General features: G+C 36.7%; 1 protein-coding gene across 2 annotated transcripts; it reads left to right on the plus strand.

Annotated features, from left to right (window-relative positions):
- The first annotated feature begins 1221 nt into the window (after positions 1-1221).
- On the plus strand, positions 1222-25780 carry LOC127121345 (sister chromatid cohesion protein SCC2). Of its 2 annotated transcripts, none has more exons than XM_051051866.1 (28): positions 1222-1754; positions 2665-2774; positions 3562-3668; positions 3743-3833; positions 3976-4235; positions 4566-4673; positions 4895-5006; positions 5187-5289; positions 5918-6104; positions 6205-6636; positions 6751-7268; positions 7347-7557; positions 7633-7683; positions 7800-7958; positions 8096-8263; positions 9078-9377; positions 9459-9611; positions 10117-10286; positions 20676-20784; positions 21864-22025; positions 22105-22209; positions 22440-22670; positions 23153-23286; positions 23365-23658; positions 23731-24160; positions 24380-24472; positions 24760-24885; positions 25285-25780. In XM_051051866.1, exons 1-28 carry the CDS (start codon positions 1501-1503, stop codon positions 25510-25512), a joined length of 5406 nt encoding a protein of 1801 aa, XP_050907823.1. In that variant the 5' UTR covers positions 1222-1500; the 3' UTR covers positions 25513-25780. The 2 variants fall into 2 exon arrangements, with proteins under 2 accessions (XP_050907823.1, XP_050907826.1); XM_051051869.1 differs by having other exon boundaries at positions 1525-1754; positions 3554-3668.
- The last annotated feature ends 802 nt before the right edge of the window (positions 25781-26582 follow it).

Raw genomic sequence — 26582 nt, forward strand, 5'->3', positions numbered from 1 at the left:
AAAAGACGTTCCTCGATCAAAGATAAGTAAAAACCAGCATTCTAACCCATATCTCCTTAAGAAATAGGGATTCAACGATCCATTATTGACTGGGTGGACAATTATCATTTCCAAGAAAACCTTAGGTCCAAGAGGCCTCTATAAATAAATCTCCACCAACGAAAGAGAGAGACCAATCATCACTTAACCCACATAACACATAAACACAGAACCCCTCACCTCACGTGAGCCGACCCTCCCTCACCACCATAAACACCACCAAACATGGTCTCTCCCGTCACGAACAAACCCTAACCGTTATAAAACTACTAAAGCATATAATCATCTCTATTAACTTAGAGATACCACACACTCCTGTATTTTTTTACAAATATAAAAAATATTGATTGTAAAATAAATAAGACCTAAAAATGATAAATTATATTTTTAAATTAAAATTAATTATAAAGACAAAATCAATTCTAACAAATACTAATTAAATATATTAAAATTAGTTTCATACATTTTGAATCAATTCTAAACATTCATTCGAGTGGAATGAAACCTATTCTTAATCTTGCTATTCGAGATGTGATTAAATGATGCAAAATATAAACACATATATAATTGACACACAAATTTGAATATTGGCATGATGCAAAGATTTAGTCAATTTTAAATAGAGGATTTTGCCTAAAAAGACTTATTTGACTAAGTTATTAAAAGTATTTTTTTTATATATTAGGTTTTATACTAAACATTAAATATGGTTTAGAATAAAAATATCAAAACATGGAATGTTATCTTAACATTTAATTTTGATGGAATCAATTTTAGAAAATAGTATCTTTGATAAAACATTACTCCAAAAACAATGACTTAGAATGTAAAAATAGGAATTTTTAAAAAGCCAAAGCTAAAGAGGACAAATAGAATGTATATGGAGCAAAAAAATGTTTGTAGAAGTGGATTTGATGTAGTAAAAAGTTCTCCTTATGTTCTAGTAATAGAGGCAACCCTTATGTTTGTAAAAAAAGACGAAATTGTATAAAAATTAACTCAGTATTCTATTGCTAAGAAAAAAAAGTGGTTCATCCATTTTGATTTATATCGCTCTAATTTATTAATGAAATGCGATAGTTTCATTTCTTTATAAGAAATTACCCAAAATATACACTAAAAAACACTAATTACATATTCAATATGAACATGACTTCAAATACGACTTACATAACACGCATCTCACAAACGGAAGGGGTATTTCCGTAACCTCACGGTTAGATCCGTTCTTACAACTAAATCCACTTGCAAACCCTTTGCTTTCGAGAAATCCAAAATCATTTTCACATAATCTCTCTTTCCCCGCCATTCAATTCCAATTTCTCTTCCCAATTTTATCCCTCTAGGGTTCAACACTTCACCTTCAACTTCAAAATTAAACGCTATTTAATCTCAATTCGCTCTTTTTTTCCTCCATTTTTGCACTTTCTACCAACTACATGCTCTTCTCGTGACTAATCCATGACTTCTTCAACCACTTCCGATGCCGCTGCGGCGGCGGCGAAATTCGCCGGCCACCGCGGAACTAGCATGGCTAATACTGTCCATTCTGAAGTCGCCTCTTGCTTGCCGTTACCATCGCTTCCGGTTTTCTACGGAGCTTCCGATCAAGACCTACTGCTCTTCGATTCACCGATGCAGTTGAACCGTGACGCCATCCTCTCGAAGTCCAGTAAGATCGCCGAGATGCTCCGGCACACTGATGTGTCGTACTTGTAAGCTTTTTGTTTGGCTTTTCGTTTGACATTTTCTGCGCGCATTGTGATTCCGCTATTTTAGTCTATAGGATACTGAATTTACACGGAAATACCAAATTAGGATGTGAATTATTGTTAACTTTTTTGTACAATTGAAATTCGCAGTTGTGAACTGAAGTTAGAAGAATTCAAATTTCCATGTGATTTACTGTAGATACTAGATTTGACCTTAGGAGCCTGTAGTTGACTCATGACTGCACAGTGCTTGACTTGCTTATTTAGTTATAATTTTCAGTTTTAATTACTTAATGAGTTACTTATAATTTAGGTCGTTTGTTCATTTTGAAGTTTTCAGGTTTAGTTTATAGGTAGATTATTGTTGGAGTTACATATATTGGATGCTGTTATAGTAGGTGCTTAGCGCTTACCTGTTTAGTTATTGTTTTCAGTTTTTAATCGATTAGTGAATAGTGAATTTGTGAATCAATATCTTAATTTAGCTGTCAGTCGTTGCTATGTTTGCAGGTTTAGTTTACCTGTAGATTAGTGTTGCTGTTATAAGTAGTGGATGCTGTAGTTTTTGGCACATAGAGTTTGATTATTTAGTTTTTGAGATTATTGACCTTTTCACTTTTAATTTTCTAATTTTTGTTGGAAAGAAGAGGGAAGTATGAGCTTAGTTTGTGCCAACTGCCTGAATTTTATTCCCTGTGTATTATGATATAATCAACATGACATTCACTCCAGCCGATTCTATGTTTCTAATTTTTTGTTGTTTTTGTTGAAACTTGAAACATGCTTTAATATAAACAAAATGCTTATTATTGTTGTTATTTTCATCAACGGTGCTTATGTCATTAGTATCATTACTTGTTGAATTTAGTATTTTAATATTTTAATGTAATTTTATTTACATTGGCCTACATAGGAATTTAAGAGATGATGCCAAGGTTGTTCAGTATAACTACGTTGAGCCTTTAGAACTCCATGATGAAGTTCTCAGGTGCAATCCTGAAGCATTTGAATGTGGTACTGCAGGTAAACAGAGTATTTACTTGGTTTCTATCCTAAATAATTTCAGATCTCACAAGTTTGTAGCTGCTCGTAGGTCTATAGTGGTCTGACAGATTCATGGTGCGACACTTATTCATTCTGGAGAATATGAATAGAATGAGATTTATAATAGGTGGAAAGTGTCATACTCAAATAAGGTTTTGGTTTGATGTTGGCAAATTTCTGTCCTTAATAACGTTGAAGAGATTTAGTGTATCTTGCGGGTTTGATAAAAATTATAAGGTGTGTGATTTTAAAATTTGTAGGTTTGGAAATTATGGTAGAGAGATAGGAACTGAAAATAGTGATATGTTAGTGTATTCTCAATCTAAGATTACAATGAGCGTAACTTAATATATATAAACATGTAACTGTTACCAACTGAGTCAGTTGCAGTTAGTTACAGCATTTAGAGTTTCTAGGAACTCCTACACACACACACAACTGTCAAAACATGTAACTGTTACCAACTGAGTCAGTTGCAGTTAGTTACAGCATTTAGAGTTTCTAGAAACTCCTAGACTAATTAAGGAACATTTAGACTAACCAAGCAGATAAAACATATGTACAATGCTACATAATACAATACATAATGTATCATAAGTTGCAATGCTTACCAAATTTCGTTATATAGTCCAATAATAGGTAGTTTTTTTTTTTTTTTTAACCTTTTCCATAAAGAAGTAACGTTTTCTTTTGGTCTCGTTGATTTCCATTTAAACATTTTAATGGTGCTCTGCTTATTGTTTATTGTATTGGTCAAGTTTCTCAGGTCCTGTCAAGGAGAAGATCTCTGGTAGTGCATTACCTGAAAAGAAGCTCTCGGAATCTAGTTTTTCTGACACAAGTCAGACTCAAAAAGACTATAATTCTACAAATGTATGAATGCATTTGGTTATATCATTTGACAATTACTTTTTTTTCTTTTGCTAATTTTCATAATAATTTGGCAGGACATTTCTACATTGTCTTCTAAGAAATCAAAAGTTAAGAAGAAAGGCGACAATGAAATATCTATTGAACCTGATTCTGCTGTGCTTCAAGGTCCGTGCATGACGGGTTCCTACAATACAATCCTAATTTTCAATGATTTTGTTTGTTCTCCCTGTGTGTGTGCACGTTCATACAGCACACTGACACATCCATGATTACTTGTGTAATGAACTAGTATTTGTTGTCTGTTTAGATGCCATAATTGGAAGGTTTCGCGAGTTTTTGGAAGACTTATGTAGCAAGGCTGAATTGAATAGTGATGATCTAGATGAAGCAGTAGAATGGTTGCCATTGCCTCTTTCAGATCTTAGATTGCTTGTAAATGAAATCATGTCTATGTGTGAGAAGAATCTTCTGCATTTGGTTCCTGTAGAATTCCTTGTTAGACTGCTAAAGGTTTTAGATCATCAGATACATAGAGCAGAAGGCCTGTCAATTGAGGATTCTGACAATGTAAGTTCAGTTTAGATTTTTTTGTACAAGTCTATGCTGAATATTTTGGCTTGTTTAGATTTAGTTGACTTTGATTATGACCTCTATTTTTCTATTATAATAATTTGCTAAAATCTGAATTGTATTAGGTAGTAAACAGAAATTTAAAATTTATAAATAGCTGTGGTACATAGATCTAATTTATAATTTATAACTAGCTTTGGTACATAGATCAAATTTGGTAAGGTAATTAATAATGAGTCACGTAGATGAGTTCTTATGTACATAAATAAAACATGGCACATATTTTGTAGTTATTGTTGTTATAACTGTTACTGTTCTATGTTTCAGTCCAATTCAGAACTAGTTTCGTCTCTTTTAGTTGCGTTGGAGTCCATTCATGCTGCACTGGCGGTGATGGCTCATACTGACATGCCAAAGCAAATTTATAAAGAAGAGGCGAGTTCTTTATGCTAGCTGCAAACAAATATCACTGCTATTATGAATAAATAATTTTTTTTTTAGAAATCATCTCTGGAAAAGCAAATTTAATAAAATAATGCACCCTGTGCAGGAGAAAAGTATTGTTTGCAAGTAATTTGCATTGCATGATGTGCTCAGATTGTTAGTCTAATAATAATTATAGTCTGTAATGTCTTTAAGTAATTTGTTTGAGCCAGGTCATTGAGAGAATTCTGGAGTTTTCCAGGCATCAGATAATGGATGTGATGTGTGCATGTGATCCATCATACCGTGCGTTATACAGACCTAGTGAAAACACTGCACTTGAAGGTCGGCCTTTTCTGTTTTTGTGCCAAATAGAACTTCTTTTCCTTTCACTATTTTCCCATTTATAGGATAGAGATGCTATAGATAGTTAATGCTGCTTTATAACTTATTTGCGGGCCACTATGGGAAGGAGAAACTGGAAAGAAGTAAATGTGTCTTCACACTGAATTTTTATGTTCACAGTTGATGATGACGATGACGATGACGATGCTGATTTTGGTTCAGCAAGCAAAAAACGACGTACTAGCAGCAAGACTGTTAAGTTAAAGAAACCATCATCAAGCAGGTTTGATTATTCTCACATCAAGGATCCGTATGGTGCTTAGAATAAGATAGACATGATATAATGAACTGTCATATATTGTCTTAATACATTATTTGGTGAATCATCTGTATAAAATAAGTTAAATCTATCACGTATGGTCTAGTTAAAATTATATCATGTGGTGAGGGTCGGGCGAAAACTAGCGAAGCAGGATTAAAAATTTCCCCATTCATCCTTGTCCTCTCTTATGTAGAGTTTAATAAAATATGTAAAAGTTAAAAATAATAATTTAAAATATAATTAAATTCAAAACAAAAAACATATTGTAAAAGTTAATTTTAATCAATAAAACACACAAATAAAAACTTTTTAAGTTTTTTATTCACATCCTATAACTATTATTTTATCCATCTCAATTACGAAGATAAGATGATATGATCCTATTTGTTTGTTATTCAGTGTAACTTAAACACAAGATAGAATAAAAGCTTATTATTCTTGTATCCTATCTCACTTTGTCCAATACTGTTACACTCTTCATCTGTATGTAATAATGTCCACCAAACAGCCCATGGATTCCCTTGGTTTTTTGATGTGCCTTTAGTTAGATTTGTTTACAAACTTTTATTGTCGATCCTTCTCTTTTCAGGTTCTCTAGTACTGTGAATGTTATTCTTCAGAAGTTGTGTTCTGTTCTTGGTCTACTCAAGGATTTGTTGTTAATAGAGAGGTTGTCAGATAGTTGCATTTTACAACTTATAAAAACAAGCATTACAACATTCTTGGTTGATAACATCCAGCTCTTGCAATTGAAGGCAATCAGTTTACTCAGTGCGGTACAGATTCCTCTCTCTTGAAAAACTTTCTGTATGTTAGCTTTCATGCCCATATAGGTAGCTAACACATAATTGTTGTTTTTCTGATATGCTGGTACAGATATTCTATTTATACACACAACATCGCACTTATGTGTTAGATGAAATGCTTCACCTTCTTTGGAAATTACCGCATTCAAAACGAGCTTTAAGGAATTATCACATACGCGAGGAAGAGCAAAGACAGATCCAGATGATTACTGCTTTACTTATCCAATTAATTCATTGTAGTGCTAACCTTCCTGATACTTTAAGACAAGCATCGAGTAGTAACTCTGTATTGGAAATCTCGGTTGATGCTAGTTATCCAGCTAAATGCCGCGACGCAGTAACAGAAGCCTGCTCCTATTTTTGGACCCGTGTACTTCAGCGACTTGCAAGTGTAAAGAGTCAGGATGCTTCTGAATTGAAATCCATAATGGAGAATCTTGTTACTGATTTATTGACCACTCTAAATTTACCTGAATATCCTGCTTCAGCTTCTATTCTAGAGGTAAATTCTGTGTACGCCTGCACACATGTGATTGAGCAGGAATCTGCATGTATTTATGTGAATTATTGTTTTGGTAAAGGCACCAGGTTAGTTTACTGCTGAGAGTTTTTTCAGGTTCTATGTGCTATACTAATTCAGAATGCTGGGACAAATTCCAAGGATTTTGCTGCACGTTCCATGGCAATTGATGTTCTTGGCACTATTGCTGCAAGGTTGAAGCGTGATGCTGTGATTTGTAGCAGGGAAAAGTTCTGGGTACTTCAAGATTTACTTAGTAAGGATGCTGCTGCTCAGAATTATCCAAAAGATACATGTTGTGTCTGTTTGGATGGAAGGGCTGAAAGTTTGTTCCCATGTTCCGCCTGCAGTAGGCTTTTTCATGCTGAATGCCTGGACATTGAAGAAAATGAAGTTCTCAATCAGAACTGGTACTGTCACATGTGCATCTGCTCAAAGCAACTGCTTGTACTGCAATCATATTGCAATTCCCAGCGCAAGAATGATGTAAAAAAGAATCGTAAAGTTTCAAAGGATGATTCTACATTTTCTAACCTTGAAATTGTTCAACAATTGCTTTTGAATTACCTTCAAGATGTCACCTCTGCGGATGACCTGCATCTTTTCATTGGCTGGTTCGTACTTGTTATGGATCTTCTAATTGACATTTTAGCTATAGTTATGCAAGGGTAATGCTTTTATATCTTGTGCAGGTTTTATCTTGGTTCGTGGTATAAAAATGATCCAAAATGTCAGCAGAAGCCCATTTACTACTTTGCTAGGATGAAATCAAGAACCATAATACGGGATTCTGCTACTGTTTCTTCTATGCTGGAGCGAGATTCAATCAAGAAGATTACTCTAGCTTTAGGCCAAAAAAGTTCATTTTGTCGAGGGTTTGATAAGATTTTTCACACACTTTTGGTCAGTTGATATTTTCCCTTTCACTTATTTTTTCAAATTTAAAGTTTGTATACCAATCTTTCTTGTACTGTACAGGTAAGTATGAAGGAGAACACTCCAATTATTAGGGCTAAAGCTTTACGAGCAGTAAGTTTGTTATCTATGTTTTCTGTTTTCAAGTGAAAAATGGGATACTTATTATAGTTTCTTTGCCCTGGTTTTATCTTTATAATCTTTCATTTAATATTTAATATGATGAACAGGTTAGTATCATTGTAGAGGCTGATCCAGAGGTATTGGGTGATAAACTAGTACAATTATCTGTTGAAGGTAGGTTTTGTGACACTGCAATATCTGTTAGAGAAGCAGCATTGGAACTTGTTGGTAGACATATTGCTTCCCATCCAGATGTGGGTTTTAAGGTATGTGTCAGCGGCTCTTTCCTTAATTGTAAAAAATAAATCTGGTCATGCCTTATAAAATTCATGGCTGTTATGGAGACAATTCAAACATAGGGTTGTGGAATTGATAAAGCAAAATTTCCAAATTTGTACTGTAGTATTTTGAGAAGATTGCAGAGAGAATCAAAGATACTGGACTGAGTGTTCGAAAACGAGCTATAAAAATTATTCGAGATATGTGCATCTCAAGTGCCAACTTCTCGGGGTTTACAAGAGCCTGCACAGAGATGATTTCACGTGTTATTGATGATGAATCGAGTATCCAGGTATATTGAAGTTCCTGCTTAAACCTTTAGAGGCGTTTCAAACCCATTGTATCTAGCTGTCAACAATTATTACTTTTCAAAAAAGTGTAATATGATGTATTTTTCCAAAAAAGTGTAATATGATGTGTTTATGTGTTTGGAGATTAACACGCATCCTTCCCATCCTGGTATTCTTTTAGAGTGTGTTTGTTTCAAGTTAATGAAATTAGTCCTGGAAATGTGAGCTTGGGAATGCAACATGATATTTGGTACAAGTTATTGAAAAATACACGTTGGTATTATTTATTCAGTCTAGACCAGACATGTTTTCACACGCACTATTCCCATGTCAAAAGGTGGTAATCTTATATTCCCATCAGAATATAATTTATATGTAACTCTTATGACCATGTATTCTCACTTTCATCTTATTCTACACCATCTTTAATATTTTCTCATTTCTTTTGACCTATTAAAAAAACATTTCCGAGGAATAATGATTTTTTCCCGCACATCTCTGCTGGGAATAACACTTCAAGCAATAATATTCCGGGAGTATCACTCCCTAGAAACCTGGAATATATTCTTGGCGTTGAAACAATCACCTCTTTAGGTCATTGGTGATGATGATCTATAATTGTTACACCTTTCATCTAAACTCTATGAATAGAGGGGTGGGGTCGTTTCATTATGCAATTGTTAATTATAATAAGTGACTCAATATTAACTTGTGCTTCTTTGATGGTAATCATGCACAGATTCCAAATTTGTTTCTCTGTCCTAACCCTTTTTGGATATTAAGAATGTTTCTTCCTATTATGCTTCTGATTTACAGGATCTTGTTTGTAAAACATTTCATGAGTTCTGGTTTGAGGAGCCTTCTGCTTCACAAACTCAGGTCTTTGAAGATGGTAGTACTGTTCCACTAGAGGTGGCTAAGAAAACTGAGCAAATCGTTGAAATGCTGAAGAGATTGCCAAATAATCAGCTTCTTGTAACTATAATAAAGCGCAACTTGACTCTTGATTTTTTACCGCAATCTGCAAAAGCAATTGGGGTCAACCCATCGTCCCTTGTAACAGTGCATAAGCGTTGCGAGTTGATGTGCAAATGCTTGCTGGAGAAGATTTTGCAGGTACACTAGAATTATGCCCATTCATCTAATTTTTATGCTTGACTACCTTGATATGAAAAGACAGTTTGTGGTCATGATCAGGTGGATGAAATGAACAATAATGAAATGGAAAAGCATGCACTACCATATGTGCTAGTCTTGCATGCATTTTGTCTTGTGGACCCAACTCTCTGTGCACCAGCTTCTAACCCTTCCCAGTATGTCATTACTTTGCAGCCATATCTGAAGACTCAGGTTAAGACTAATCTTAAGTCTTGTGTATTGCTTAGTCAAGTATTATTACACAGTGTATGTTGAGTTGCTTGAAACAGTGTCCTGTTTTTTCTTTTGGTGCTTCTTTCAAATTTTGTCGGGGATGAGATGTATTACTCCATGTTTCATTTTGGTTCCATGTATACAGTATTTATATATGCACTTATAAGAGTTATGATATCTTGACACAAGCTAGACGTCTCCGAATAGACACCGTATGCCATAAGTAATATGTAAACTACTAGTTTTATGTTTATAGCTGATGCATATTTGAGCACAATCTATTAGGATGTAGCCTCTGCTTCAGTTTTATCTGTTTTTTAATTAACTAACTAGTTAATTAATAATTGTGGTTCTAGCTCTTGACATTTCCTTAAATTCCTCCAATAACTGCGTGGTTTCTAGCTCTTGACATTTCCTTAAATCCCTCCAATATTAATTTGAAATGGGAATAGTTCTTCATATCTTTTGTTTTTGTTTGATTCAGGTTGACAATAGCATGGTCGCACAGCTACTTGAGAGTATAACATTTATAATTGATGCTGTGTTGCCATTGCTGCGTAAGTTACCTCTCAGTATTGTGGATGAACTTGAACAAGATTTGAAGCAGATGATTCTTCGACGCTCTTTCTTGACAGTTGTCCATGCTTGTATCAAGTACTGTAATCTCTTACTGTTATTTTTCGTTCGTTAGATGTGTTCTATTACTTCTGTTCTGCTGCATCCTGAAAATAACCTGTTTATAAATTCATGCAACGTTCAGTTCTCTAATTTTTCTTGATGGAAGATGTTGATATTTGTAAATATATAGTGTTGAGAATATTTGTATATAGAATAGTCCCACATCGACTATATCATATAATTAGTTATAATCTCTCTCTATATAATAAAGTCTCCGTAGTGCTTTTAAAGACACACGGTTTAATCTAAATGTCTCTTAGTCTCTCCTAATTCAATATGGTATCTAGAGCCTATTAAGAGACAACTCTTCGCCGTGTTTTACCCGGTTGACCCACTGTCTTCTGGTGATATTTTTTTTTTTGCAAACCGTGTCATCACTCTGGTTTGCCTCTCACTTCTCCTAATTCTCATGTAAAACCACCTTGCCGCCCGATCCAACCGTTTTTCCAGCCGCCCCACTCGGCTCCCTCCATCGGTCATAGGTGCGGTCTCCGTTTTTCATTTCGACTCTCGAAAATTTGTGCTTCAATTCAAACAGCCCCGATTTTGTTTCTTTAAGCCATGGGAGATGTTGATTCTGTCTCGTTTATTAAAGTTCCGCTTATCCCATGTGAAAAACTAACCGTATCAGCCAACTACAACATATGGGCTCGTGCTGTCGATATGTGATTTCATGGTCAGGGATATGAAGATCACCTAACCACAAAATTAGTTGATGTTGCCGCCGCAAAACTCGCTAAATGGAAGAAAACGAATGCCTCTCTGTGTACTGTGTTATGGTTTTCCATCGCACCTAACCTCCAAGCGCAGTATTAAGCCTTCTCCACTTGCAATGAGGTTTGGGAAAAGGCTAAGAAAGTCTTCTCCAACGACGTTCATTGTCTATATAGTGTCATCCTCAAACTCGACACACTGAAGTTGCAAAATATGGATATGCAAGCCTATCTGAGTAAGCTTGATGCCTTGAAAGCGAGTTACGAAACCCTCATGCCTTATGCAAAAGATGCAACAGTTCATTCTGAACAACAAAGTAAATTTTTCATGGTGATGCCATTTAAGGGACTACCACCAGAACTTGAGTCCGTTCATAACCAGATTTTGTCAGGTACTACTGTTCCTAACTACGATGCAGTTAGTGAACAACTGTTGCGCTTGGCTAGACCTCATGCATTTGGTCCAGTTTCCCCTCCATCTATTGTTGCTCCGACACCAGGTGACACTGCTGCCCTTGCATCTCTTGGCAACAATCATAATCGCCTTCGAGGGTCATCCAACTCCAAACCTCGTCCCAAGTGTGACCATTGTAACCGGCTTGGACATACTATCGACCATTGTTGAAAGATACATGGCAGACCTCCACGCCAGGTAAATGCAACTCAAATTGATAACCCAGACACTATGCAAACTTTACCTTCTCTTCAGAGCCCTACGCCAAGCTACGAGGATTTTCTCAAGTGGTGTCAGACTAATCAGACCTCTGGTTCCATGGCTTCGGTTGCACACACTGGTAATTCATCTGTTTGCTTCTCTCAATCATCTCCTATTGGTCCTTGGGTCCTCGATTCTGGTGCGTCTGATCATGTTACCGGTAATAAAGGTCTTTTTTCTTCCTTCTACCTCTGGTTTTTTACCGAGTATAACTTCCGCAAAAGGTTCTCAAACCCGATCCCAAGGGATTGGTACTGTTCAAATTATACCATCTCTCTCTGTGACTTCTGTCCTATATGTACCTGATTGCCCATTTAATTTACTCTCAGTCAGCCGTTTAACTTGTTCCCTTAATTGTTCTATCACCTTTACTAATAGTAATGTTACTCTGCAGGATCGGAGTTCGGGACAGACGATTGGCGTTGGATGTGAGTCTCAAGGCGTCTACTACTTCTCTATGTCATCTACCACATGCTCCACCACAAATTCTCCACTCATTATACATGCGCAGTTAAGTCATCCAAGTCTTCCCAAGCTACAAAAGTTGGTGCCTAGTCTATCTAAATTGTCCATTTTACATTACGAGTCTTGTCAGTTAGGGAAACATACTCGTAGTCACTTTCCTGATCGAGTCAATAAACGGGTTGCATCCCCTTTTGCTTTAGTTCACTCCGATGTTTGGGGTCCCTTGCGTACCGTGTCTACTTTTGAGTCTAGATATTTTGTAACTTTTATTGATGATTTTTCACGTTGCACATGGCTATTTTTAATGAAGAACAAATCTGAATTATTTTCTATTTTTGAACAATTTTATCGAGAAATAAGAACCCAATTTGGTTTGTCTATTCGTACCTTAAGAAGTGACAATGCACGTGAATATTTATCCCAATAGTTTCAAACTTTTATGTCATCCAATGGTATTCTGCACCAAACATCTTGTCCTCATACACCCCAACAAAACGGGGTAGCCGAACGCAAAAATCGGCATCTTGTAGAAACCACTCGGACCCTACTTCTCCATGGTAATGTTCCTCTCCGTTTTTGGGGGGATGCGGTGCTCACGACATGTTACCTCATAAATCGCATGCCCTAATCTGTCCTTAATAATAAAATCCCTCGTTCAATCCTGTTTTCAAACTCTCCTCTCCACCCAATTCCACCTCGAGTATTCGGGTCAACGTGTTTTGTACACAATCTCTCCCCTGGTCTTGATAAACTAGCAGCTCGATCACTAAAGTGTGTCTTTCCTGGTTATCATCGTTCCCAAAAGGGTTATCGTTGTTATTCTCATACTCTACAACGATACCTCATATCGGTCGATGTTACCTTCTTCGAGTCTGTTCCATATTTCGGGTCTAATCCAGTATCTCCGGAACCTCTTCAAGAAAGTACTCCCACATCTTTTCCGACAGTTATTAATGTCCTGCCTACCATTATCCCCCACCAGTCTATGGCTCCTGACCTCCCTACTTATCGACCACTTCAAACATATCAGCGTCGCCGCCCAACGTCTGTCGTCCCTGTCCCTGAGGTCATACCTGTCCCTGAGGTCATTGCAGACTCTCCTCCGACGCCTCCGCCATCACCGGATCCTATCCTGCAACCTGAGTCCGATCTTCCGATTGCCCTTCGAAAAGGTATACGTCAAACACGAAATCCTTCTCCACATTATATTGATTTATGTTATCATCGTCTTTCCCCTTTGCAGTATACTTGTTTGTCTTCTTTGTCTTCTGTTTCTATCCCTAAAACTCCAGGTGAAGCATTATCTCACCCTGAGTGGAGGCAAGCAATGATTGATGAAATGTGTGCTCTTCAAAGCAGTGGTACCTGTGAACTGGTTCCTCTACCCCCTGGGAAATCCTTAGTAGGTTGTCGTTGGCTTTATACAGTGAAGGTTGGTCCAGATGGTAAGATTGGTCGATTTAAAGCTCACTTGGTAGTCAAAGGATACACTCAGATTTTTGGATTGGATTATAGTGATACCTTCTCGTCTGTAGTCAAGATGACATCTGTTAGACTTCTTCTAGCCATTGCAGCCATTCGACATTGGCCTCTTCATCAACTTGACATCAAAAATGCTTTTTTACATGGTGTCTTGAAGAGGAAGTATATATGGAGCAACCACCTGGATTTGTTGTTCAGGGGGAGTCATTGAATATGGTGTGTAGGTTACACAGGTCTCTTTATGGTCTTAAGCAATCTCCGAGAGCTTGGTTCGGTAGATTCAGCGCTGTAGTACAACAGTTTGGTATGGTCTGTAGTGAAGCTGACCATTCTGTTTTTTATCTTCACTCAGCCCAAGGGTGTATTTATCTTATTGTGTACGTAGATGATATTGTCATAACTGGTAGTGATCAGCAGGGTATACTCCAGTTAAAACAACATCTCTCGAATCAATTTCAGACAAAAGACCTTGGTAAACTCCGCTATTTCTTGGGTATTGAGGTAGCCCAATCTAAAGATGGTTTGGTGATTTCTCAGCGGAAATATGCTATGGATATTTTGGAAGAAACATGTTTGTTGAATGCTAAACCAGCTGATACTCCTATGGATCCAAGTGTCAAACTACTACCCAATCAGGGGGAGCCTCTATCTGACTCAGGAAGGTATAGGAGATTGGTTGAAAAATTGAATTATCTCACAGTCACACGTCCAAACATTTCTTTTGCGGTTAGTGTGGTAAATCAGTTCTTAAATTCCCCTTGTCAGGAACACATGGATGCTGTTATTCGGATTCTGAGATACATCAAATGTGCTTCAGGAAAAGGTTTAGTGTATGAAGATAAAGGACATACTTAGATAATTGGATACTCTGATGCTGATTGGGCAGGACCACCCATTGATAGACAATCCACCTCTGGGTATTATGTATTTGTTGGAGGAAACCTTGTATCCTGGAAAAGTAAGAAACAAAACGTCGTTGCAAGATCAAGCGCCGAGGCAGAGTATAGGGCCATGACAATGGCAACATGTGAACTTATTTGGTTAAAACAGTTGCTCGAGGAACTTCAAATTGAAGAAGCAAGACCAATGACACTTATTTGTGATAATCAAGCTGCATTGCACATTGCTTCAAATCCAGTCTTCCATGAGAGGACCAAACATATTGAGATAGACTGTCACTTTGTTAGAGAGAAGATCGAGTCAGGTGACATCGTCACAAACTTTGTCAACTCTAATGATCAATTGGCAGACGTGTTTACAAAATCTTTGCGAAGTCCCAAAACTAGTTATATATGTAACAAGCTTGGTGCATTTGACTTATATGCTCTAGCTTGAGGGGGAGTGTTGATATTTGTAAATATATAGTGTTGAGAATATTTGTATATAGAATAGTCCCACATCGATTATATCATGTAATTACTTGTAATCTCTCTCTCTATAATAAAGTCTCCGTAGTGCTTTTAAAGACACACGGTTTAACCTAAATGTCTCTTAGTCTCTCCTAATTCAATAGAGAAGAGTATATAAACTCTAAATGTTTTAATATTATGACGTAGTATATGATAATTTTAAAGGGGGAGTCTAATATAGACATGGTCCAGAACTATTAGAGTGAGATATGAGAGAGAAGAGATAGAAAGCTAAAAGAGAAAAGAGAGAAACTAATTCTGTTTGTTTTTATGTATATAATTGGAATGGAGCATGATGCTCTATTTATACAAGAGGAGTTGAACATTCAAGAGTTGAATCATTCAAGCTCTACATTTAAGGATGACCTTAATTATTCTATAGTGCTGAATTTTTCTTATTCTATTAAATTAAGGCTGGTCTTAATTATTCTATAGTGCTGATTTTTCATATCCTAAGATATAACTCTAATACTCCCCCACAAGCTCAAGGTGGCTGCAAAGGCTGACTTGAGGCAGACAGGTTGAGCTTGCTGCTGAGCTCCATAAATCTTGAACTTGAGAGAGGCTTGGTGAGGATGTCAGCCGTCTGGTCAACACCAGGAATGTGGCAGACAGTGAGAGACTTATTAAGGACCTTTTCTCTTACAAAAAAGAGATCAATTTCCATATGCTTTGTTCTCGCATGAAGAACAGGGTTATGAGCCATAGCAACTGTGCTCTGGTTGTCACAATAGATGGCTGGAGTTGTCAAGGGAATTTTTAGTTCAGCTAGCAAAGTTTGAACCCATAAAACTTCAGCTGTGGTGTGCGCCAAGCTGCGATATTCTGCCTCGGCACTAGAACGAGCAACAACAGTTTGCTTTTTAGACCACCAAGAGATCAAATTAGAGCCTAAGTACACAGCTGACCCAGAGGTGGATCTTCTATCATCTGGGTCAGCAGCCCAGTCAGCATCACAGTAGGCCTGCAGAGAGAACGGAACAGTGGAGGCAGGAGTGAACAATAAACCCGAGGTGATAGTGCCTTTTAGGTAGCGTAGAATACGCTTGACAGCTAGCCAATGGGACTCCAAGGGGTGTGCCATGAACTGACATACTTTGTTAACAGCATAGCAGATTTCTGGGCGTGTAATTGTTGCATACTGCAGGGCCCCTACAATGGACCTGTAGTGAGAGGCATCAGACAAGGCAGCAGACCCTGTTTTGATGAGTTTGGTGGTGGATGCCATAGGAGTAGCAACTGGATTGGAATTCTCCATATCAGTTTTGATTAGCAAGTCCCTTAGGTACTTAGATTGAGTGAGAAGGAGATTACCATTGGACAGTTTCTTCACCTCAAGGCCCAGAAAATAATCCAAGTCACCAAGTTGTTTGAGAGAAAACACATGATTTAGTTGTTGAGTAATTTGCTTGATGAGAGGAGGAGAGTTTCCTGTGATGATTATGTCATCAACATAAACTAGCATATAAATGACAGCACTGTGATGCTTGTAGATGAACAATGAAGTATCACACTTGCTGTTCAGAAATCCAAAGGATAAAAGAGTGGTTTTCAGTCTTTCAAACCATTGCCTTGGGGCCTGTTTGAGGCCATACAAGGCCTTGTGCAAGTGACAAACCAGAGATGAATTAGGGGCAGTAAATCCAGGGGGTTGCATCATATAGACCTCCTCTTCAAGAATGCCATTCAAAAAGGCATTGTTTATATCCAATTGCTGTAGAGGCCAATTATAAGTAAGAGCAAGAGTCAAAATAATTCTAATTGTGACCGGTTTAATAACAGGGGAGAAAGTTTCATTAAAGTCAAATCCATGGACTTGATGGAACCCCTTAGCAACAAGCCTAGCTTTGTACTTATTTACTGTCCCATCAGCATTTTCCTTTACACGAAAAACCCACTTGCAGCCTATTGCTTTCCTGTTAGCAGGCAGTGGTACCAAAGACCAAGTGTTGTTCCTCATCAAGGCACCATACTCATCTTGCATAGCAGCAAACCACTTAGGATCTTGGAGAGCAGTTTTAACACTCTTAGGCTCAGAATTGACAAGAAAAATGGAAGGATTTAGACGAGGTAAGGGTACACCAGATTTAGTTCTAGTAGTCATAGGATGAGTATTGGTGGGGAGAGGTTGAAGGTTAGGATCCCTAGGAGTAGAAATAGAGGAGGAGGATGGTGAAGTGGTAGTAGTGGGCTGATTGTTGGCATTTGAAGAGGGTGAAGGAGTAGGATTAGTGCTGGCTGTTTGGGTTATAGGGTTGGCTGACACAGAGGCAGTAGGTGTGTGGCTGGAATTGAATTGAGAAGAAGAAGAGGAGTGTGAGGTAGTGGAAGCAGTAGGAACGGGAAAAACATTAGGGAGAGCTTGTGTGTTAAGGGTTACTTTAGATGAAGAAGAGGATGGAATGGTTGATGAGGGGAGAGAAACATTAGGAGAGAAAATATCATTGTAAGGAAATTTGGACTCATTGAAAAGAACATCTTTAGAGATGAATATTCTACCACTTGGGGAGAGACATTTGTAACCTTTGTGAGCTGTAGAGTACCCTAGAAAAAGGCATTCATGGGATCTAAAATCAAATTTCTGAGAGTTGTATGGGCGAAGGAGAGGAAAACAAGCACACCCAAAGACTTTGAGGAATTTATAATCAGGATTTTGATTGAAAAGGACAGCATATGGTATATGTTGATTGAGAGACATGGTTGGTAACCTATTTATTAGGTAGACAGCAGTTAAAAAGGCATGATCCCAAAATTTGAGAGGTAAAGAGGCATGACTCAAGAGAGTTAAACCAAGATCAACAATGTGTCTATGCTTCCTCTCCACTACACCATTTTGGTGATGAGTGTGAGGGCAAATTAGACGATGAATAATGCCAAGATCAGAAAGAAATTTTGTAAATGGGCGAAATTCACCACCCCAATCAGTTTGGACAGATTTAATAGGAAATCCAAATTGTAATTCAGCCATGACTTTGAATTGTTTAAAGATAGTTAAGGCTTCAGATTTATTTTTGAGCAAATAGATCCAAGTAAATCTAGTGTATGCATCAACAAAGGTGATGTAGTAGGTAAAGTTTTGAGAGGATTTGACTGGGGCAGGACCCCATAGGTCACTGAAAATTAATTCAAGAGGAGAGTGATATTGAGTTTGTGATTGAGGGGAGTGCAGCCTATGTGCCTTTCCCATACAGCAGGCAGAACAAAAGACCGATTCAGCTTTATTAGAATAAGGAATATTACATTGAGCTAAAACAAGTCTCATAGTATTAGGATTTGGATGACCAAGGCGTAAATGCCAAGTATGTTGAGAATTATATGAGTTATTAGCTGATACATTTTGATTAGAAACTGAAACCTTATCACTAGTGCTGGAATCAGATCTTGAAACAGGAGCATTAGAGTCTAAGGTGAGACATGAGACTTGACTTGTTGAAGGAGACTTAAGAAGCTGAAGGTGGGAAAATTGGTACAGGCCATCACTTCCTACACGACCTTGGAGCAGAATTTCATTGGTAGCCTGAGATTTGACATAACACATATCAGCATGAAACTCAAAGAAAACTTTATTATCAAGACAGAATTTGCTGACACTTATCAGGTTCTTTGTAATAGAAGGAACAAGCAGTAAATTATGAAGAGCTAATGGAGTGTTGGGTTTAGAATGAGAGGGAAAATAAGAAGATCCTGAAGAGTGAATGTGCAAACCTTGACCATTACCAATGAAGATCTGATCAGGACCTTCAAAAGGTGTGGTCTGCTGTATGTTTTGAGAGGCATTGGTAACATGATAAGAAGCTCCTGAGTCTGGGAACCAGGCACTGCTTGGAACTGAAGCTGTGTTAGCAATCATAGCATTGGGAGTGATCTGTGATTGAGGAACAGGGAGAGGAGCAAGTCTTGGTTGATAGTTTGGGCGTGACCAAGTGTTAACCATGGGCTGAGCAAACTGAGGTCCACCAATTGGTTGATACGGATTGTAGAAATTTTGTAGGTTCATTGTTTGAAAATCAGCAGGTATGTTAGGTTGAAACTGTTGATTGAACCTGTGATAGCAGTTAGCAGCAAGGTGACCATATTTGAAGCAAACTTGACATTGAATGTTGCTGAACCTACCTCTCCCACGGCCGCGTCCACCACCACGGCCAGATGCACGACCTCCTCTTGAATAGGTTGGATTAAAGGTTGAATTCACAGCTTGTTCACTGTTCTTGTTATTGGAGTTATCAGTTTCAGGTTGAGAATTAGCTTGAGTGAGATTCACTGTGGCAGCCACCTCCATTTGAGAGTGTTTCTTATACTTGTTGAATCTCATCTCATGAGCAAGAAGAAGAGCTTCAACTTCTTCAAGTTCTACTGAATCAAACTTGCTTTCAATGACTGAAATAACAGAGGCAAAGTCTTGAGGAAGACCTTCAAGAATCACATCAATGTGCTGCTGATCTGGAACTGGATCTCCGACTGAAGCAAGCGCATCAACAAGAACTTTGATGCGAACCAGGTAATCACCAACAGATTTGTCTTCAAGTGTTGTAGATCTAAGTTCCGCTCGTAGTTGTCTTGCTTTCGCACGTGTAAGCTTTTGAAAATGCGCAAGAATACGTTCCCAGAGCTCGTAGGAATGAACGCATCCAAGAACACGTGAAAGAATCGAAGGTGAAAGCGTGGATTGAAGCCACGTCATAAGCCACTGATCTTGCGTAATCCAGGTGCGATACGCAGGATTCTCACGAGCAGCTTCACGATCTTCATCAGTTAGATATTGATTCGGTATGTCACGAAGGTAAAGGTAGTTTTGAAGATTATTCGCGTTAACGAAAGGATCTACTTGTTGGCGCCAAAGTAGGAAATTCTTCTCATCAAGTTTTTCTGTGATTTTGAGTTGGAATGACATAGATGTTGCGGTGGCCGGAGCTGTAGTTACCGGAGTCGCTGCCATGGATAGAACCGAAGCTCTGATACCATATTAGAGTGAGATATGAGAGAGAAGAGATAGAAAGCTAAAAGAGAAAAGAGAGAAACTAATTCTGTTTGTTTTTATGTATATAATTGGAATGGAGCATGATGCTCTATTTATACAAGAGGAGTTGAACATTCAAGAGTTGAATCATTCAAGCTCTACATTTAAGGATGACCTTAATTATTCTATAGTGCTGAACTTTTCTTATTCTATTAAATTAAGGCTGGTCTTAATTATTCTATAGTGCTGATTTTTCATATCCTAAGATATAACTCTAATAAGAACGGGCTTTACTATTCTTAGTAAATTTTAAAACATAATATGTTTGTTATCCATTTTTTATTTATTAAAATCCATCCTCTATTCATTTTTGAGAGGTTCATATTAGTCACACCCATTTTAAAATAATCTTCTCATTCATTGCACGGGTAAACAATATAATGGGAGAACAATTTTTGGATTATATTTTGAGATATTTCTAAAACCCTTGAACTGGGTCTTCGATATGTTTGTCTTTTGCAGACGGCAATTAGTAGAAAATTTATTTTTTCTTCCTTTTAATTGAAGAGTATACTTACCCGTTCATTTACTTATAGGTCTTATTTATTACTGTTGTTTGAACAGATGCCTTTGCAGTATGAGTAAGATTGCTGGAAAGGGGGCAGATGTAATTGAGCATCTTATCCAGGTCTTCTTCAAATGTTTGGATACCCAGGCAATTGTAAACAAACAGGTTTGATGCTAGAATCATGTTAAAATTTGGCTTTTAATGTACTCCCTCCGTCCCACAATGAGTGATCCAGTTGACCTTATCACACAGATTAAGAAAAAGGAATAAATGAAAGAGAGAGAATGATATTTTTACTAAAGTTCCCTTATCATGTATTGAGAATGATGAAAGCAATATTAATTAGAGAGTAAAATTGGAAAAAACACCTTGAAAATTGAAATGGGTCATTCATTTTAGTACACTCTTTTGTTTTAAATGGGTCACTCATTGTGGGACGGAGTAAGTAATATTTTTGTTATTGGAGTTTATGTGCATCCTACATTAAAAACGCAAGTAAAAAAAGTGGAAAAAATAGAACAGAAATAATCTAGAGTGCAGCAAGGCTGTCTTGTCTCTGATAAATGATATTTAAAATCCCATGTTACTACAACTGGTTGAACACTAGGTACAATCCTGAACTCAGTCCTATCTCAAAGTAAACCTCATGGCTGGGAGGTTCCTTTGAAACTGCAGTCATTTCTCTCCGATCAAATATGTATTTGCATAACTTAAAAGGCAAGTTGCCTTAAGTTTTTTTCCTTTGTTTCTATCAAAACCTTTAAGTGAACTGTTACTGTCCCATCTGGGGAAATGCTTTTGAAGAGTTACTAGAGAAATCACCATGAATCAAATTGTCCTCATTTTCATATCTTCATTAAATGAAAAATGGAAAGATTAGAGTAAACTAAGCTTTGACTGAAGTTCATTTCTCTCCCGATTGTTGAGGTTCATTTGAAGTGAGATGTTGATGGATATTAATACCTTGGTTGAACTTTTGATGAATGGCTTTGTGAAGAAGACAAATGATCAAATTAAAACCGTCAACCTGTCTTTCCTTAAGCTTTAAATGTCAGGGATCATGTTTGAGATATAATGTAAACCACTCATAAGCTTTAAATGTGAGGGGCCTTGTAATTGTTTGAGATATAATATAAACCACTAAAGTATTTTCATCTATCAGCTTGAACTTTTAGAATAGCTGGTTCATCACAAATTTTATATGGCACGTGTATTCAAAATTGACTGTTTCCTGCCATTTACAGCAAGTTGGGCGATCTCTCTTCTGTATCGGCTTACTTATTCGTTATGGCAACTGTTTGCTAGCAAGCTCTGGTAATAAACTTGTTGATGTCAGAAGGAGCCTCAGCTTGTTTATGAAGTATCTTGCCGTGGATGATTATTCTCTTAAGGTTAGATCATTGCAGGTAAGAATTTCTCGTTGACTCAGATCTTATCTTGGTTTAATCTTGAATGTTTGTTAATGTTTAATTGTAACTCTTGCAGGCACTAGGATATGTTCTAATTGCAAGGCCTGAATTTATGTTAGAACATGACATTGGGAAGATACTGGAGGAAACACTGTCTTCTCATGCTGATGCTCGGCTTAAGGTAATATATACAGGCATAAGCATTTCATCTAGATGTACACATGCTAGCAAAGCTACACCTTTGTCCTTAAACAACTATTTCTAGGATGCAACTTTAAACAATTTAACTATTTAATTATATCAAATAGTTTTTTAATTGTATGAAACTTTGTACATTTGATCTAGTGAGAATTTTCGATGGTTGAATTTTTCAAATTCACATCTTGCACAATTTTATTTAATTATATCCAGATTCAAGCATTGCAAAACATGTTCGAGTATCTTCTTGATGCTGAAAGCAAAATGGAAGCAGAAGTTGATGATAATGTACCTGGTCACTCGGTCAGAGCTGGGCAGAGTGTACCTGTTGCTGCCGGGGCTGGAGATACAAACATATGTGGGGGTATTGTTCAGTTGTACTGGGACAATATTTTGGGCCGATGTTTGGATTGTGATGAACAAGTTCGACAATCAGCCTTGAAGGTCAGAACCTACCTTCTATTTTGGATTCGATTCAACATTTGGAAGTCATATGCGAAAAAATAAGTAAATCCTTTTAAAAAAAAAACTAAAAGCAATTAAGCTGACAGAACCTACCTTCTATTTTGGATTAGTTTCAACACTTGGAAGTCATATGCGAAGAAACAAGTAAAATCCTTTTTTTAATAGAACTAAAAGCAATTAAGCCGACAGAGTGTGTTCCTCTGCATATTGTTTCTAAGAATGGTGTTTTTGTTCATTCAAATCTTATTGATGGGGGTGAGAGAAAGGGGGCGGGAATCTAGGTTGATATTTTGTAAAGGAGAATCTTGCAGTTGTTAGTCACACGTCCAACTGAATGTCGATTAACTGATCTATAATTTCTATTAGTTTTTATCCTGGAAACTTGATCATTTCTGTAAAAGTAGTTGTGTTTTCTGTTTCTCATGCAACTTAACATAATAAGAGAGATGCTAATAATGCAGATTGTTGAAATTGTGCTGCGCCAAGGTCTTGTTCATCCCATCACCTGTGTTCCATATCTTATAGCACTTGAAACAGATCCTCTGGAGTCAAATTCAAAATTGGCTCATCATCTCCTAATGAATATGAATGAGAAGTAATCTCCTATATATAAATTTGGATGGTATAATTCTCATCAACTGAGTTCTATTAGCTAATTAAAGGATTTTTTCAGGTATCCTGCATTTTTTGAAAGCCGCCTGGGTGATGGACTTCAAATGTCTTTTATGTTCATGCAAGCTATTTGTGTTATTCCTGATGAAAATGTTAACCACAAGACCCCATCTAAGATCCCTGTTTCTGGAAAAGGGAAACCTGAGTCTGACTCAATCACTCAATCAAGAGTTGGGGTTTCTCGAATATACAAGCTCATCCGAGGGAACCGGATGTCGAGGAATAAATTTATGTCCTCAATAGTGCGAAAATTTGATAATCCAAAATGGAACAAATTTGTAATAGCTTTCTTAACGTAAGTCTTGTCATTATTCTTTGTAAATCATGTGAGGTTTTAAGTGTCCTTTTAATTGGTTTCTTTTCACAGGTACTGCACAGAGGTTCTTGCCTTGCTCCCATTCATTGCACCTGATGAACCACTTTATTTAATCTATGCTATCAATAGAGTAGTTCAGGTTAGGGCTGGTCAACTGGAGGCGAACTTCAAAGCCTGGTGTTCAAGCTTATTACGGAGTGAGGGTGACGTTACACCTCATGGGAATGGAATGCATCAACAAGCGCCAAATGAACCTATTCATTCAACCCAAGTTATGTCAACAGACTTAAATGGCACATTTCAGCAAAGTGTAGATGTTCAGCCCAACCTCGATGACATGCCTTCTGTGGATTTAAATGGAACAAATCACCAATTGCCAGATTATCCTTTATCACATAATGGTAGGTCAAAAGTAAAGGCACATGCTGGAGGTTATGCAGATACCTTTACCTTCTCAAAAGATGATCTGGAGAAAGTTCAGGTATTATGGAGCTCACTGTCATTATTTTTTGTCAACTATGTTGGTTTGTTTGTGAGGAGAAATATTAAATTCAAGCTAATCATCGTCTTGCTCTAAGCAAGAATGTGAAATATTTTCCTTATACAGCATGAACAATAGTTTATGCACATTTGGATTAATCATAATTTTTAGTAATTGGATCATATGATCACAATCATTTTGTTCCTGATGCTTATGCAGGCCGGTTGTTTGTATGCAATTGCATTGCAACTTCTTTTAAAGCTAAAGAGACACCTAAAAATCATGTACAGTCTCGATGATGCCAGATGTCAGGTAAAATTTTAATGCATGTTATCATTACTTACACGGCCGGCCAGAAAATGAGTGGAGCCTAAAGCAAACTTTGAGAAAGACTTTTTGTGTGTTAAAGAGAGCTTTTGGTTGGCCTTTTTGAGTGGAGCCTAATGCAAGAGGCATTTCTTTTTCTTTCTCTTTGGCCTTGAGCCCGGCCCTAATCACTTAGTGGCATTTGAGTGATGTGCTTCCTATTGACTAGGTGGGGGATGCAATAGTAGTCTAACCATCCTCTCTCTTTGGGATGTTTTCACATTTTTGTTCAGGCTTATTCTCCAAGTGAACCGCCAAAACCTGGTGAGGTTTTCTCAAGACAGAGTATTCCATTTAATGTTGGTGAATCTCAGTTCAGTTTGCCTACAAATCCACAAGAATTAATTCAAAGATATCAGGTATCATAGCTTGAGTACAGAACTTTTTGCACATTCAGCGTTTTGTTGCAATAATGAGTCAGTTTGATTAACTTCGTCTACAGCATGAGGCAAAAATATTAAAAAATCCTATGTTATTAAGTTTGTCTTTTTATTAACAATAATAATAAGATGATTTTAAACGGTATCTTGTTAAACTTGAAATTAGTTTCTGTATCTTAATTTTTTGCAAGTTCTCATGTAATTTTTCTATAAAGACATCTATAAACTTATTAGGCTTTTTCATAAGTAGTGAACTATCAAAGTGAACTTATTTTGATTGAGTTATGTTATCAAGCTTTTTTCATAAATAAAGAAGTGAGTATATTTAGTTGAGAAACTCCTAAATTCAATTGAGCCTATATCTCATTGTTGCACCAGGAGTTTAAGAATGCATTGAAAGACGACACAATGGATTATTCACTCTATACAGCAAATATAAAACGGAAGCGACAAACGCCCACGCCCAGAAAAGTTCAAGTTCGGAAACCTGGACCTATGTTAGGTGGTGATAGCGATGAGGAAGACGATGAGGAATGGGCTGGTGGAATGCGCAATATAAATTTTAGCGGTGGTCGCAGACAAAGCCTTAGAAGCTCTAGACAATAATGATCGATGTAAGTAAATGGTAGATAGGCTAACTTGTACATTAAATAGAAATTTAAAAAAGGATACAGAATAGGATGAGGGCCAATAGAATAGGGTTTAAAGAAACAGAGTGCAGAAAAGCACGGGCTTGAGATTTTCCTTGCCTTAGCTGACTATTATTTTGTCTGTTTCTGTCTGTTATTTTCTTGATATTATAGTGGCAGCATTCTTTCGTTGATGGAAAATTCAATCTTAGCCATCCAAATCATATATTTGTATGTTTTCTTCAGATTTGTTGCAGTTGTACATAAATCAATTGTAGTATTTAGTAAAACTTGGGTTGCTAAGTTAGCCATATAATGAGGAAATAGAAATTCCCCAAGGTTCAAATATTTTACGCCTTATGAGAGTATTCATTTAATATTCTCTAGTTAATGAAGTAATAATAACGTCAAAATATGTTTTTGTATAAAGTTATTAAAGATAAGTTTTTGTTTTAAGTTTTCCAAAAAAAATCTTCTGTTTAAATTATTATTTAGAATTTCCCAAATAAAATAAACATTTACTAGTACTTCTTTTTTTCCTGTAAAAGCAAACTTTCTTTTCTGCCATACTACTTTTTTCCTTCCTTACCCCTTTTTTGATTTTTAATTCCTAATATACTCTATTCTGAAATTAAATTCCCAGACTATCCTTTTTTTAGTATCCATTCGTCCAATGGATGGACGAGTTGTTGAAAATATTTTCTTTTAGTGTGGACTCGGCCAATGGTTGGCCGAGTTATTGAAGGAAGATTTTTTTTTTAATTTAAATACATTTTTAGTATTATTAAGAATTCTAGTAAATAATTAATACTGATAATGAAAACATATCTTTCATGTAATGAAAGCATATAAATCACACAAATTCACAATGATGACGACATAATGGATATTGATAATGAAAACATATCTTTTAAGTACTATTATAAAATTGCAATACTTATCCGTGATTTCAGATGATGTATCACAATTGGGTTAAACATTATTGTCAAATTAAAATATATCTTCCGAGTATATAATTGAATTTAATACTTTATAATATTGTAAAAT

The sequence above is a fragment of the Lathyrus oleraceus genome, chromosome 1, assembly GCF_024323335.1.
Source record: "Lathyrus oleraceus cultivar Zhongwan6 chromosome 1, CAAS_Psat_ZW6_1.0, whole genome shotgun sequence".
In the NCBI taxonomy this organism is placed as follows: Eukaryota; Viridiplantae; Streptophyta; class Magnoliopsida; order Fabales; family Fabaceae; genus Lathyrus; species Lathyrus oleraceus.

What these genes read in the sequence shown, in the direction of transcription:
- LOC127121345 (XM_051051866.1), top strand. Translation starts at nt 1,501, where the DNA reads ATGACTTCTTCAACCACTTCCGATGCCGCTGCGGCGGCGGCGAAATTC. An exon ending in GGGCTAAAGCTTTACGAGCA is followed by an intron (nt 7,684 to 7,799) that starts GTAAGTTTGTTA and finishes TATGATGAACAG; the next exon opens with GTTAGTATCATTGTAGAGGC. An exon ending in GTTGTCCATGCTTGTATCAA is followed by an intron (nt 10,287 to 20,675) that starts GTACTGTAATCT and finishes TTGTTTGAACAG; the next exon opens with ATGCCTTTGCAGTATGAGTA.